Here is a 16,861-nt window from a genome sequence, read left to right on the forward strand (position 1 = left end):
GCAAACCATCAAAGATGAATGCAGGTCATGTTTTTCACTTGTGTATGGGTCTTCTGCCTCAGTCATTTAGACACTACCACTGCACCACCAGGTCCCTTAGCCCAGCTTTTAGCTTTTTCTTCTACATCCAGTTGTGCTAAACACTCTTTTTCACTTCCCATCTTCAAGTCACCCATGGTTTTTCACATTGTTAACAACAATCAGAATTCCCCCATGTTTTCCAATTGATTAATTTCTATGCAAAACCCATTGAAGGTAATACAAATCACCAAAGGTGAGTGAGAGGAGGTGGTGGCCATGTATAATTTGTAAATTGTCACAGGCCAGAAGTGCCTGCATATGGGTTTCACAAGCAGTGCTGTATTTTGTAACCTGGCAGCAAATTAAAAGCACCCTCTTGTAACTTGAAGATACAGGTTGGTGGTGCTTTCTGGTTTGTGGGTTCTGGATAATGCACAATTTACTGTATTGCACGTCACTGTTCCGTCATTGCTTGGTTAAAACCCTAAAACTGCCAATTTAACAAGACTGCAGGAACAGCTTCTGATTTAAGAGGAAGACTTCCCAGTATCTCTCTACAGCAGCCGGGGATATGTGATGCATGCCAACCTTGCTGGTAATGTCCATATTTCCAAGAACAAACTTTTGTTTGTTAAAAAACTCATTCCCAAATGTTGTTACCCCTGAGATAAGACCTCCTATAAATACCTGACATGGACTGCCTTCTGTAAGTCAGTCGTTTCTTCCACTGCAGAATTCGCCCTGATTTTCTTGTTCCACCATCAACTCAAAGCTTTTTTCTTTACACCCAGTGTAACCATTAGATGACCAACCCATTATATTAAAAATAAATGCTGAGCTAAGATTAGCCATACCCAGTCTTTTTTTGTAAATTCATTCAAGGGGTGTAGGTTTTCCTAGCCAAGCCCATCCCTAATTGCCCAGAAGGTAGTTAAGAGTCGTCACATCACTGTGGGTCTGGAGTTACACGTGGGCCAGACCAGGTAAGGATAGCAGATTTCCTTCCCTCGGGAACTTTTGGAAGTGCAATTGGGTTAGCTTTTTAATTCCAGATCATTTATTTGAATTCAGATTTCACCATCTGGCATGGTATGGCAGAATGTTAGCCAAGGATTCTGGATTACCAGTCCACTGATGTTAATATTACAGCACCGTGACCTCTACCTTCTGTTGTTTTAATGAGCTGTGAATACATTTCACTGTAACAAACACCCCACTGCCACCTTCCCCCTGGGGCTCGTCCTTTTGATTTAGAATGTTTTTCTTTTCTTTTTATGGCTGCTCTGACTCTTATGCTTCTATTTCCTTTTATCTTCCTGACTACCCACTGCCCACTTACCTCTACATTTTGAAACTGCTGAACTGTTCTTCCCTCTCTGTTCCCCCTCTCACCTTTAATGGTCCACACAGTGCTTCTAATACTTTTTTCTACACGAACCATGTTTTAAATTCGTCTTGTTATTCCTTCCTTTTCTTTGTTTCCTTTGGAATTTTGTACAACGGACTGTCTCTTCCTTCAAACTGTACAAGCCTGATTTATTCTCAAGCTACACTTAACCAAATAGGCTTAGGTTTCTTTGACACTCAATTTTTGTTGCTTTTACCCCCCTCCTTCACAGTCAGTTGAATTCTACCAGCTACTTCTCAGTTCCAGACCTCAGCAAGTGAGGGGTCAGAGTTTGCCCATTTAACTATCTGTCAGTATCTTCACAGAATTTCTCTTTTAATTTCATCTTGTTGGGCATAACTCACATCCTTCATTCAGCACTTCTTGTTGTAACAGACTCAGATTTTCTGGAGGCAGTGGCGTAGTGGTAGTTTCACTGGACCAGAATCCCCAGGCCAACAGTCCAATAGGGTTATAGAGGTATGCAGCATGACAACAGACCCTTAGGTCTAACTCATCCATGCTGACCAGATACCCTATATTTACCAGCATTTGGCCCGTATCCATTTAAGCCCTTCCTATTCATACACCAATCCAGATGCCTTTTAAATGTAATTGTACCAACCTCCACCAGTTCCTCTGGCAGCTCGTTCCATCCATGCATCACCCTCTTTGTGAAAAATGTTGCCATTAAGTCCCTTTTAAATCTTCCCCCCTCACTTTAAATCTATGCCCCCTAGGTTTGGACTCACCCACCCTGGGGAAAAAATCTTGCATGCTTAACCTATCCATGACTTTGGATAGTCATGACTTTTCATGACTTTACAGACCTCTACAAGGTCACCCCTCACAACACTCCAGGGATAAGAACCCCAGCCTATTCAGCCAGTCCCTATTGCTCAAACTCTCCAACCCTGGCAACATTCTCATAAATCTTTTCTGAACTCTTTCTAGTTTTACAACATCCTTCCTGTAGGAGGAAGACCAGATTTGTATACCATACTCCAAACATGGCTGACCCAGTGTCCTGTACAGCTGCATCATGACCTCCCAACTAGTATACTCAATTTCAAGGAACGATGAACCTGCACTGAAGGTCTCTTTGCTCAGCAACTTTCCCCAGGACCGTACCATTAAGTGTAAAAGTGCAGCCCTGATTTGCCTTTCCAAAATGCAGCACCTCACACTTATCTAAATTAAACTCCACCTACCACTCCGTGGCCCATCTGATAAAGATCCCATTGGACTCCGAGGTAACCTTCTTTGCTGTCCACTATACCTCCAATTTTTGTGCCTTCTGCAAACTTGCTAACCGCACCTCCTATTTTCACATCCAAATCATTTATATAAATGACAAAAAAAACTACCATAGCAGTCGGTGAAATTTGAATTCAATAAAATATCTGGAATAAGCTAGCCAATGACAACCAAGTCAATCATCATGAAACACATAATTTAAAAAATGAAAGAACTGTGAACACTGTAAATCAGAAACAAAAAACAGAAGTTGCTGGAAAAGCTCAGCAGGTCTGGCAGCATCTGTGAAGGAAAAAAAATCAGAGTTAACAAACCAGTTCTGAGGGAGAGTCACTGGACCCAAAATGTTAACTCTGTTTATTCCTTCACAGATGCTGCCAAACCTGTGAGTTTTTCCAGCCACTTTGTTTTTGTATCATCAAACATGTATCTGGTCAGCCAATGTCCTTTGGGGAAGGAAGTCTGCTATCTTCACTTGATGTCGTCTAAATATGGCTCCAGATCCACAGCAGTGTGGTTGACTCTTAATGTTCTCTGGGCAATTAGGAATGGGCAATAAATGCTTGTCCATATCCCATGAATGAATAACAAAGATCTGGAACTGAGGGCGAGTGGGTGGTCTGGGTCTACCCTGTTGTACTGCTAGTTAAGGAGTGAGTGACTTTTGGGGTCGTGGATTTCCTCCTGGATTTGCTCAAGGGACTGAAACCTACATCTAGATCCATGATGCATCCAGCTGAGGCTTTCTACGGTTTCTCTCTTTCTACAAACATTTTTGCAATTCTTCACCAACGATGGGCATGCCAAAAGTTCCTTGAATGTCATACTCCAAATTCTTTTCTTTATTACTCTTTTCTCTCCTAAAAGTCTTTCCTAAAATCTACTTCTGTGTTTTCCTCCTCCTTCTATATAGTGTCCACGAACTGCCTTGAGTCTTGCTAATTTCTGCTGTGCCTGGAGCCCAATCCATTTATAGAGCTGAACCACGCACTCAGCTTGTCTGATAATTAGCTAACTGGTTTTCGTGCAGTCTTGCTTTGTGCAAATTGGCCCCTGTGCCTCTTACATTACAACACTGAGGACACTTCACACTTATGGATAAAACAGAATACCACAGGTGACGGAAATCTAAATTAAAAACGCAACTGACATGAGTATTCAGCAGGCCAAATAGCAACTGTGGACAGAAATTGTCAGGTGAATGACTTTTCATCTAAACTTTTTCCCAAAGTTGCATTGTCTTGAAAAGTGCAACACTAATGCAAGCCCTTTCCTACAGCAGCACTTCGGTGGGGAATTGACAAGTGAAGAGATTCCTAGGATCAAACCATTGTAGACTCACAAGATAAATGGAAAAATGTGTGTAAATGCTGTCTGGAACTGATGTGTTTGAATAACGTGTGCCTTCCACCTCTTTGTAGGCTCATAGCAACAGAGCTGGCAAGGATTCATTGCATTCATGCCCACAATGGCTGCATTCCGAAACCCAACCTCTGGGTGAAAATGCGGAAGTACATGGCTCTTGTCTCCTCTGAGTTCACACCAGAAGCTAAAAATACCCGGTATGTGCTTAACCAAGATGGTTCATTGCAATCAGCTAGACTAAATGTGCAATAGGAAATGTAATCACAAGGCCGCTTGTGAATTTGTTCTGTAACTACTGGTCCAAAAATTGTGCTAGATTTGTGTTCCATTACACATTTGGCAATAGTGGTATTTTTCAGATGCTCAAACACTTTTCCTAAATTGAAAAAAAAGCACTGCCTTCACTATTTTCATGTAACTTATGTATTAAGATCTGCTCAATGCCCTGAAAAGGCTGTAAACTTTTAAGACGGTTGTGCAATTTCATTTGGAAGACAAATATTTTAATTACTTTTGTTTTAAAGAAACAGGCAACTACACAATGTAGCCTTTATCCTTCTGAATATTTAATAGCTTCATATAGGCACAGCGTGCAAGCCCTTTAGCCTGTTGAATAAACATTCAGTGTCTCAGTATGGTTAATCAATGAGAACCCTTTGCTACTGAGTTAACAGTAACTTCACAGTCATTTGCAGAATGCAATTAATGTGAACTATGGAAGTTCAGGAAAATGTAGGAATCTTGATTGGGTAGTTATATAATCACCTTGAATGCATTATTAATGGTAATGTAAATCTCTTTTATGTTTTCAAATCTTCTTTTGTGTCCACTTGCCATCATTAAAGGTTTTGGATACTTTGTTACTAATGAGAAAGCTGTTGATTCATAAGAATTCACAAATACCTTAAGTTCCAGGCTTCTGTCAGTGCATAGCTTCAGTATTGGCTTCACACCGTCTCCTGCTTTAAGGCTTGCAACAACCTGTAGGTTTGTGCAATCTTTTCCTGACTATTAATGTTGCACGAATGGAACAGTATTATCACCACATAACTCCCTGCACAAAGCCAAGCTGTTTTGGCCACAAACCGAGGTGAACATGTCCAGAAGCTGACATAAGTAGTTCATGGATTAGATTAGTTTTTGATTCTGATGGCCATAACCTTCATTAGAGAATTGTGGTTTTAAATCCATTCAGAAATAAGGCTACATTGAGTGAAGAGATCTCCTCTACAAAATGACGACACCTTGTTTAATGTGTGCTGTGTGTTATGATTATGTACTCTGTTGTAGCATTTGTGATAAATGGTACATTATCTGTAATGTATTATGCATTCCTGTTCCACATAGTTTATATTTGTGTTTAATCATTGGCATCAAGCCGCCTCTGTTGTTGAAGAAGTTGTGGTTACCAAACTATGTTTCAAGCGATGCTGAAACTTTCTGGGACCTTGATAAATAGCTAATCATTCTGCAGGATCTTCATGAAATAATGTAGCCAGGAATTTCAACAAAGGAGCACACACTGGTCTCCAATGACTGGTTTCCAATTGGGCAAAACCAAGAACAGTCAGCCCATCAAATCTGTGAGGAGCTGTTTTCCTTGCACAAGCTTCTTGGTCTCTTGCTCAATCCTCAGTTTCCTAAATGATCCTCTTTCAAGCAGTGATCTAACTCTCTCTTAAAGAATTGATGGACATTTTTTCAATTGTTGTTTATGTCAGCTGCTAATAAGACTTCTATATGAAGTACATTTTTATAGTAAATGCCCCTTTAACTTGTTTTGTCGTTGTCATAAATTTATGCCCATGTGTTGCCAATATTACGGTGAAAGAAAAGTGAGAGGCGCTATAGTCCCAGAGGACTGTAGGCTGTTCTGTCACTTGAGAGATAGAGAGAGACTGATAGTGAGTTTAACCTGTAGGTCACCACGCCTCAGGCAAGGAACAACCTTTGTGGTGATCTCAGCCAGTCTGGGAACAGAGGAAACCAGCATCGCAAACCAACTGTTTTAACCGAGTTAACGGACATACCACCGTCCCCAGCCACCCACCCACCTATTGCTATTTACTTCATCAGGGTCTTCATGGTCTTCAAAGACTTTATCACTTGTCTTCCCCATTCGAATGGAACAAAGTACTAATGTGTCAAGTCCTCTCTGATGCATTTCCCTAACATGTCATCTCCAATGCCCAGAATGGCTAAGGTGCCTCGGCATGACAACACCAGTCCCTCCAAGCAACACGCCATCATGATTTGGGCATAGTTTCATCATCACTGGCTCAAAATCCTGGAATTTCCTACCTGCTGTCACTGTGTATACACCTCCACAAGATGGTCCGAGAAGGCACTCCACGACCTGTTTGACAGCAATAAGGAATTGACACTAAATGCCAGCCTTTGTCCAATATATATTTAAGTCATACATTTTGTCATGTGTGTGGACACACTTGCCACGTTACATGCTGTCTCACCTGCCTGTGGAAACTGCCAGTCTTTCAGTTCATGCAATCTTGCAAGTTAAATCAACGTTGCTGCCTCAACTCCGAAATTCAGATCATTCATGTAGATCCATCTGTGTGCTGTCTGACAGGATCAAGTGATAACCGTGAAAAATGGGAGCCCCAACCTCAGATTCTTCCCTCCTTACTCACTGAACTCTTACAGTGTGGAAGCAGGCCATTTGACCCATCAAGTCCATACTAATCTTCTGAAGGGCATCCCACCTAGACCCACACCCCTACCCTATCCCTATAACCTTGCATTTCCCATGGCTAATCCACCTAACCTACACACCCCTGGACATGACAGGCAATTTAGCATGGCCAGTCCATCTAAACAACACATCTTTGGATTGTGGGAAGTAACTGGAGCACCCAAAGGAAATCTACACGAACAGTCGTCTGAGGTTGGAATTGAACCCGGCCCCTGGCACTGTGAGGCCATTCAGTGGAAGTAAGGCCATTCAGCCCATCGTGTCCACTCTGCCATTTAGTCATGGCTGATGGGCATTTCAACTCCACTTCCCTGCACTCTCCCTGTAGCCCTTCATTCCTTGTGAGATCAAGAATTTATCAATCTCTGCCTTGAAGACATTTAACGATGCGGCCTCCACTGCGCTCCGTGGCATTGAATTCCACAGGCCCACCACTCTCTGGCTGAAGAAATGTCTCCTCATTTCCATTCTAAATTGACTCCGTCCAATTCTAAGGCTGTGCCCATGGGTCCTAGTCTCCCCACCTAATGGAAACAGCCTCCCAGCGTCCACCCTTTCTAAGCCATGCATTATCTTGTAAGTTTCTATTAGATCTCTCCTCAACCTTCTAAACTCTAATGAATACAATCCCAGGATCCTCAGCCATTCAACATATGTTAGACCTACCATTCCAGAATCCTGGACTAGCACTCCCAGATCCCTCTGTACTTCAGCTATATGAATTTTCTCACCGTTTGGAAAATAGTCCATACCTATATTCCTTTTTCCAAAGTGCAAGACCTCACATTTGCACACATTGAATTTCATCAGCCATTTCCTAGACCACTCTCCTAAACTCTCTAAATCTTTCTGTAGCCTCCCCACCTCCTCAGTACTACCTGCCTGTCCACCTAACTTCGTACCATCGGCAAACTTCTCCAGAATGCCCTCAGTCCCTTCATCCAGATCATTAATATATAAAGTGAACAGCTGTAGCCCCAACACTGAACCCTGCGGGACACCACTTGTCACTGGTTGCCATTCTGAAAAAGCGCCTTTTATCCCAACTCTCTGCCTTCTGTCAGACAGCCAATCCTCAATCCATGCCAGTAGCTCACCGTATTCACCCATTTAGACAGAGTTAGGTATGGTTCTTAGGGTTAAAAGGATCAAAGGGTATCGGGTGAAAGTAGGAACAGGGACTGAATTGGATGATCAGCCATGATCATCACATTGAATGGCAGAGCAGGCTGGAGGGGCCAAATGGCCTATTCCTACTCTCTATCTTTTCTTTATTTAAAGCCAGCAGTGAAGATGCTTGCAGGAGAATCCATGTGTGCTAATTGTCAGCTACTTATTGACAGGAATATGGGAACAGTTGTTTCCTGAATAAAGCACTACATTGTGTCAGTTAAAAATCAACTGTTTCTACAATATAAAACTTTTGTTTTCAAGCATTTTTGCAGCCTAATAGGCTCATGCAGGTCACAAACAAGTAGTAGCCATTTCTCCAGTGTCCATAGCAAGGGTCATGCCTTCTATTGAAAGGGCAGGGATTTTGGGCAGGGGTGTAGAGGGAACAAAAACAGAAGTTGCTGGAAAAGCTCAGCAGGTCAGGCAGCATCTGTGAAGAGAAAACCAGAGTTACATTTCGGGTCCGGTGACCCTTCCTCAGAACTTCGCTCTTCACAGTTGCTAACAGACCTGCTGAGCTTTTCCAGCAACTTCTGCTTTTGTTCCTGATAATATGGCATCCGCAGTTCTTTTGATTTTTACTTAGGCGTGCAGAGGGTGTGATCCAGCAAGATTTTGATAAGTTCATCCCAGCTTTTGCGGGGCGCAGTTCTAAATGATTTTCACTTTGGCTTAGGATTCAGAAGAAGGTGCCACCTTTGGAGACACTGGAGAAGGAGATGGCTTGGATGAAGGAATACCTGTCAGAGCTGAACTCTCCCACAGTGCTCTGCCATAACGATCTACTTTGCAAGAATATCATCTACAATGAAAAGGAAGGTGAGGACCTGGAGATGGAACTGTTTCATCCAATTCCTGCTGTACCTTGGTGCGCACTTTGATTCTACTCCTTGTTAAAAAAAACACCAACTCTATCAACTTCTGAGGATTAGAATTGATCACTGACCTGGGACTGGATGCTGAGCCAATTTCCTAGGAGGCTTGTGGCTGCATCCATGTTCCTGGCCAGGAAACGTGAACTGATTCACTCATTCGACATTCAGCTAAACGACCCCAGGCTGTTGTGTGTGGTAACTGGGTAATTTCTCCTTCATGGGGTCATCTTTATTTACAAATAGATTCACTGATTTAGGTGCCTTTTCTATCTAGTTAACATCATTTTGTTAAGGATGCGTGAAGCTATTGTGAATAAATTTTTACTTTGAACAAATAACACAACCACCAAATCATTTGAAGAGCTACCAGCTTCCTGTTCCTCAGTAAATAATGGTCCACTTAAATATGGAATAGCGTTTGAATCATGATTCCTTGATTGTTGTCACGTTCTGTATCACATTCCACTGGTGTACAATGCTACAAGTGTTTATATTTTCTGGAGAATTTGCCTTGCAGGCAGTGATGCCTTTGCACGCTGCTAGCTTTGTGTTGTCTCTACCGTATCTGTTTTCCACACGTTCAGTGTCCTGCCCGAAAGCGTCATCACTTGAAGGTAATCAGATCCCTAGCAGTGATACAATAACTAAGCTGTCCCTACTGAGCTGGCTCAGGCTGCTCCTCTTTCGACATATCTCAGCATTACATTAAACTGGAAAGTTGATGCTATTAATTTAAAGAGATAGTGGGAACTGCCGATTCCAGAGAATCTGAGTAACAAAGTGTAGTGCTGGATGAACACAGCAGGCCAGGCAGCATCCTGCTCTTCTGATGCTGCCTGGCCTGCTGGGTTCATCCAGCTCTTCACCTTGCTTATGCTATTAATTTAATATTTGTTTATTAGAATCTTGCTGTTAACTGGCGTGTGGTTGACAGTAAAACTGTGAATGCGTAGGTTCTGAGTGAACACGGCCTGCTATAGTTGCTCGGATTGGCTATGGGGTAGGTAGTGACCCTGTGATTGGCTGCAGGGCTGACAGCAACCCTGTGATTGGCTGTAAGGTTAGCATCAACTCTGTGATTGGTTGTAAGGATAGCAGTGATCCTGTGATTGGCTGTAGGGCTGGCAGTATCACTGATTGGCCGTGAGGCTGGCCATTACTTTGCAATTGGCTGTGGGGCTGGCAGCAACCCTGTGATTGGATATTGAAGAAATTTGAGGTATTTAAAGAATGTTGAAGAAATGAGAGTACTGGTGCTGGACACCGGATCAAGAAGCCAACAACACTTAAACCGTGATAATAAAATGTGAGGCTGGATGAACACAGCAGGCCAAGCAGCATCTCAGGAGCACAAAAGCTGACATTTCGGGCCTAGACCCTTCATCAGAGAGGGGGATGCCCCTCTCTGATGAAGGGTCTAGGCCCGAAACATCAGCTTTTGTGCTCCTGAGATGCTGCTTGGCCTGCTGTGTTCATCCAGCCTCACATTTTATTATCTTGGAATTCTCCAGCGTCTGCAGTTCCCATTATCTCTAACACTTAAACCATTTTGTTTTGTTTACCACCCCTTCTCCCACATGATCCCCACAATCACCTCATCACCCTCTTCCAATGATTGATATAAATAAAACTCAATGCTTGGAAGGGCTTAACTTCAGTAGTTTGGATTATTAGTCTGATGTTCTGACCTTTGAGCCACTATTTCTGCCAATACCACCCTTCCCCACTCAATAGGACTCTGTGCATTCTATCACATCATTGGAGAACAGCAGGGTTTGAACCAGGAGCATGGACTCTATCCACTTGAGTAATGTGTGATGATTGACATACTGTTCGATGATTAACAGAGCTTAGAGCAACTCCCTGCTTTGATGCAGAGAGTTCAGATCTTGGGGGCATAAGTGTGAGATTTAAAACTTAGCCATTCATGTAGGGTGGTACTAAACCTTTCTTCATCCAAAGAAGAGTGCATATCTCAAACTCCCTCCCTATCCCCTACAAAGATATTGAGTTGGCCATGTCAGTGGCAAGTCCAGAAGTGAGATTGATACATTTCTCTTCAGTAAGAGTATAAAGGATTATCAAACTCAGGTGGTAAATGGAATTAAGTTGATAATCAGCCATCAATTGACCGAGGGACGGAACTTGCTGGAGGGGCCAATGGCCTACTTCTATTTCCGTTGTCTCAATGGGGGCCAACCTTGCCTCATTAGGTGGTAGTATCATGTACAAGTCAGAAGGGGTTTTTATTTTGGAGTTCAATCTACAAGAAAGTCTTCAGTCCATAACCCAGGCTGTTCTTTCAGCGCAGTACAGAGGGAATTTCAGCAGCACTGTCAGAAGTGCCTCCTTCTTACTTTTACAATAAATGTGACCAGTCTTCATTTGTAATAGATCCTCAAGGACTTATTTCAAAGAAGAACAAGAGAAATCTCCTCCTGCTCCTTGGCCAACATTTATCCCTCAACCTTGTTAAAGATTGACATTAAATTATCATTGTCATTTAAAGTCATAATTTCATCACTGGGAACTGAGCTGCATCTGTGTTGGCACTTCCTTTCCCAAATTGACATCATTTGTGATGTTTAACTCTGTCCTAGGCCCAACCATCTTCCAGCTGCTTCATCAATGACTTTCATTCCATCATTAGGTAAGAAGTAGGAATGTTCACTGATGATTTGTACAATGTTCAGCACCATTTCCAACTCCCCTGATACTGAAGCAGTCTGTCTTCACATGCAACAACACCTGGACAACATCCAGGCTTGGGCTGATAAGTGGCAAGTAACATTTGTGCCACACAAGTGCCAGGCAGTGACCATCTCCAACAAGGGAGAATCCAGCCACCAGACCTTGATATTCAGTGAATCCCTCACTTTCAACTGGGGGTATTATGGGGGTTGCATTGACCAGAAACTGAACCTTGCTGGCATATTAACACCGTGGCTATAAAAGTAGCTCAGAGGAAAGGAAGACTGCATCGAGTAACTCACCTCCTGACTCCCTAGAGCCTGTTCACCACCCATAAGGCACAAGTCAGGAGTGTGATGGAATATTCCCCAGTTGTCTGGATGAATACAGCCCTGACACTTAAGAGCCTTGCAGGACATGCAACTGTTTGAATGACATCCCATCTAGCACCTTCAACATTCACACTCTCCACCATCAGTGCACATTGGCAGGAGTGTAGACTGTCTGCAGGATGTATTACAACAACTTAACAAGGCTCTTTAGATAGCACCTTCCAAACCCATGAGTTCTAAAACCTAAAATGAGAAGTGCAAGATATATTATTCCTTCACTGATATTGTGTCAAAATCCTGAACCTCTATTTGTAACAGCACTGTGGGTGCACCTGCATCAAGTGGATTGCAGAGGTTCACAAAGGCAGCTCACCACTACCTTCTCCAGGGCAACTAGGGATTGACAATACATGTTGGCTTAGCTAACAACATCCCCATTCTGTGAATGAGCAACAAAAATAGTGACCACACATTGAGAATGAGATGCTTTTGTAAATAAGCCCTTATTATCTTACTGCCTTTCTTACATACTTGCAGCTAATTCCAATGCCACACTCTGTTCAATGAACACCCTGAGCCAGCAACGGTGATTGGGGGTCACCCAGTTGGTTATGGGCCCCTACACTGAGTCACTGGGGAAGTACAGAGGAGATTTTGTATGGCTGCCTTGAACAATGTTATTGTTTTGAGGGTGCAGTCTCCAAGTAACTACTAGCAAAAGCAGAAGTCTCTGGAAAAGCTCAGTAGGTCTGGCAGCACCTGTGAAGAAAAAGCTAGAGTTAATATTTCGGTTCTAATGACCCTCCCTCAGAACAGGGTTTGGGTCTCATCTATAGTGGCCTTTAGTGCAAAAACAGGAAGCTCAGGCTGAAGCATTATAAAGCTCTAGTTAAGGTTCAACTAAATTATTCCATACTGTTCTGGTTACCACACTTTAGAAAGGAGCCAATGAATGTGAAGTTGGAGAAGGACAGCAGGTCAGACAGCATCCGAGGAGCAGGAAAGTCACCATTGTAAAGAAGGCAATAATTGATTTAAAAGGAAATGGACACTTGAAGGAAATACACTTGTGGAGCTACAAGTATTGAGTGGGGGAGTGGGGGACTGGATGGCTCCAGGGAGCTGGCATGGACCTGATGGTGTGACTGAACTCCTTTGTGCTGTTAGTGACTCGATATGACTGTATAAAATTACTGTATCTTGGTTGCTGCCACAATCTGCAAAGCAGCACTTGCTGATCCTGGCCTCTAGAAAATGCTTTACAGAGTATGGGTGTAAAGTACAGGTTTATGTATTTTGGGAAACAGTACAAAGTACAATTGTTACTTTGCATCAAGGTTAATTGAATTGAATTATCTTTACAGCCACATATACTTAAGCGAGAACATTGAAAAGCTTACAGTTACCACATTACAGCACCATCTTAGGTGCAAAGGTACCTTGGTACAGACACTTCAGATCATGTTCTTTAGGAAACAAAAAAAACCTTAGTAAAGAAATAAGTAGTCTGGCGTTGTAGGTACTGTATTAAAGTGCATTGTATCATCTTAATTTTGTCAACTACTGAATCTGCACAGTTTGCAGATACAATACAATGGGTGTTTATGAATTAGTGATTCATTCAAAGGCGTTACAGGCAAGGCCAGTGTTTATTCCCTGTCTGTAATTGCCCTTGAGAGGTTATTGTTCCCTTTCTGATTCTGTCAGGGTATTGGCTCAACACTGAGGTATTGAGGTAAGATACCAACCTGGAATAGTGAGGTACCAACTGCCACAGGTGACCCACCAAAACCCCCTGCCCCCCCAACCCCTCTGAGGTGAGCAAACAACAGGTGATGGTTTAACCTGAGGGTCACCATGCCTCAGGAGGGGAAAGGTTGAGAGGAGGAGTCCTTCAAGGTAACCTCAGCTGGTGCGACAATTGAACCCACGCTGTTGTGTCACTTTGTGTCGCAAACCAGCCAATATTGCAGCCATGTCAACTGACGTTATCCATAGCGTTCATCACAAAAAAAAGTTGAAAATTGCACTCAAAACGAAGAAGATATGTTCAGAAAAATCAGAACTATCCAAAGTTATACTCTTTCACTGCTATAGGGTCAAAATCTGAGAACTCCCACCCTGGCCCCAGTAAATCTCCATGTTCTTGCTCCAGCACTTGGTGTGGACAAAGGATTTGAATGTGGGAGGCAGCAAGACAGTTACTTAATCGTTTCCATGTTCAATCTCAGCTGAAATCACGGGTTGAGGATATCAGTAAAAATGTGGCCATGGCTACATACAAGTGGAGAAGAACCTGTATTCACCTTTTATCATCTTGGTGGTCATGTAGTGTTGGGAATATATGAACATACACAGAGTTCAGTTTCGATTGAAGGTCTCTCTCTCTGCAGATGTTGTGTGTTTCCAGGAGGCTTTATGGATGTAGGCATTGCTGGCTGATCCTGTGTATTGCCTCCCTGTGATTACCCTGGAGGAAGTAGTGGTGAGCTGCAAACCATTGCAGTCCCTTTGGTGTAGGGACATCCATGAGGATGGGAGTTCTCGAGTTTTGACCCTGTGGCAGAGAAAGGGTATAATTTCAGACTGGGGAACATCAATAATTCTGATTTTTCTGAGCATACCTTCTTTGTTTTGAATGCAATTTTAATTTTTTTTAATGATGAACACTCTGAATGATGTCTGTTGACATGGTCGCACTGTTGGCTGGTTTGCAATCTAACAGTGTGAGTTCAATTTCCCATGACTGCTGAGGTTAGCATGGAGGATGGCCCATCACAACCTCTCCCCTCACCTGAGGTGTGGTGACCTTAAGGTTAAACCACCACGAGTTGTCTTCCCCCAGTCCCCCACCTCCTCTCCCTCTCTCTCTCTCTCTCTGGGTCTCGTGAGAGAGGGATCCTCTGGGGCTTTGGTGACATTACCTTTACTATTCACAAAGCCTTTGATGGGTCAAAAAGGACCAAAGAGAGACTCACAGCTGCATTCAGCTCATACGTTCGCCCAGTTAAGATAACTCATCCCCAAGATTGAAACGGTTCTGGACTGAATCAGAAGAATTGCAGTGTATATAACTGCAGAAATCTCCTTAGTGACATTTTATTTTAAAATAAGAAGCCTTGTAATAAAAGCTGTTTGAGCAAAGCCAGGGGTGGAGTGGAGTGACCAAAAATATCAATGGAAGCTGAAAGAGAATGCAACTAAAACCTAGTCTTCTGATCGAAGGACAGGTCCATAATGAAGCCGTTGGGCTTGTAATTTTGCTAATAATATACATAAATATTCTACTTAGAAGTAATTTGGAGTGGAAGGGGCTAGATGATATAGTTGCAAATAACACACTTCACAAATGCAGTGTTTACTATTTTAGGTATGAGGTGTGGCTCAGCTGGTAGCACTGTTGCCTCTGAGTCTGACGGATGAGAGTTGGAGATCCAATCGTTGAGCAAGTCATCCAAGTGGGTAGTCCAGAGTCACACAGGGAAAGCTACTTTACTGATGAGATATTAAGGTGTGGCTTCATCTGTCCTTTTGGGCGAGTTTGAAGAGCAGGGAGTTATCACTGTGTCAACTGGAGTTCATGTCACTTACATAGATTACAGAATCTAGGCAGTGTCCTGGATACTATTTTCCTCAACTAAACCTGGTGGTTACAACATTGCTGCTTTGGCTGCGGGGATGGGGTAGGAGGGGTGTGCAAACTGCCTGTTGCATTTCCTACCTTACAACAGCGACTGCGAAAAGTTCTGAAGAACAGCCATGTTTCTATCGAAACATTTAGTCTTTTTCTGCCTCTCACAGGTGCTGCCAGACCTGCTGACTACTTCCAGCACTCTGTGGTCTTTATTGCAAAATATACTCCACTGGCTCGTTTGGGTTGTCCTGTGGTAGTGACAGGTGCTATGTAAATGCGATTGTTTCCCAAAGTTAAATTTTAAATAATTTTCAGAGAACTCTGTCTCGAGGGAACTAATTTTTATAAAAGAAAGCAGAATGATGTGTGAATGGAGACCATTCTCCCAAACCTGTTGAAGTCCACTTTGAGATATGGACATCACATGGGTCAAGGTTTGTTACCCATTCCTAATTACCCTGAGAAGATGGCGGTGAGCCTCCTTTTGAACTGATGCAATCTTTTGGCATAATACGTGTGAGGTAGGTAACTCCAGGGTTTCGGCCTGGGAATGATGAAGGATCTGCGAACTTAGTTCCTAGGCAGGGTGGTGATTATAGTTCTGTTCCTAAGTGTTTGCTATCTGTGTTCCTCTGGGTGTTAGAAGCTGCAGACCTGGCAGGCCCTATTGACATAGCCCCACTTACCTGCTGCATTGCAATGTATCTTTGTGTTGTCACCTTCTGGAATGCTGGTTGCTGCCTTTTCATTTGGAAACTTCCACTCTTTTATTTTCCTTTCTCAGCTCATAGCATCATGGAATTCCTACAGTGTGGAAACAGGCCCTTCGGCCCAACATGTACACACCAACTCTCAGAGCATCCCATTCCTACTCATCCCCTATAACGCACCTAATCTATACATCCCTGAACACTGCGGGCAATTTTTCATGACCAATCCACCCAACCTGCACATCTTTGGACTGTGGGAGTAAACAGGAGCACCTGGAGGAAACCCACATAGACACGGAGTGAACGTGCAAACTCCACACAGACAGTCACCCGAGGCTGGAATCGATCCTGGGTCCCTGGTGCTGTGAGGCTGCAGTGCTAACCACTGAGCCATGTTTTTCTGTCTCTTTTATTCTTTCTCCCTTCCTTAATCTTTTTTATGCTATTTCCTCCCACTCTGTCTTTCCCTCCACGTCATTTGGCATTTGGGAATGTGGCAAATGAAATTGTGTCATTGTGAGGGTGTGGAAGTTTCAATACTAGACTAACACAGAGGTACAAGAACTTACTGCAGCACAGAAGAGTACCTATGGCTTATTCTCTGGAGAACTGTCTGCACAGTTTGGCATTCTAATGAATGTAAGACAATACATTCTGTTCACTTTACCCTCATTATAATTGGTCAGCTATTGCAAATATATAA

General features: G+C 43.0%; 1 protein-coding gene across 1 annotated transcript in view; it reads left to right on the plus strand.

Annotated features, from left to right (window-relative positions):
- etnk2 (ethanolamine kinase 2) overlaps positions 1-16,861 on the plus strand; it is a 49,894-nt gene that overhangs the window by 22,386 nt on the left and 10,647 nt on the right. Inside the window, exons 3-4 of the mRNA XM_048553206.2 lie at positions 4,087-4,227; positions 8,593-8,735. Of these exons, the coding sequence (XP_048409163.1) occupies positions 4,087-4,227; positions 8,593-8,735 (284 nt within the window). The remainder of the gene's footprint in view (positions 1-4,086; positions 4,228-8,592; positions 8,736-16,861) is intronic.

The sequence above is a fragment of the Stegostoma tigrinum genome, chromosome 21 (assembly GCF_030684315.1).
Source record: "Stegostoma tigrinum isolate sSteTig4 chromosome 21, sSteTig4.hap1, whole genome shotgun sequence".
Taxonomy (NCBI): Eukaryota; Metazoa; Chordata; class Chondrichthyes; order Orectolobiformes; family Stegostomatidae; genus Stegostoma; species Stegostoma tigrinum.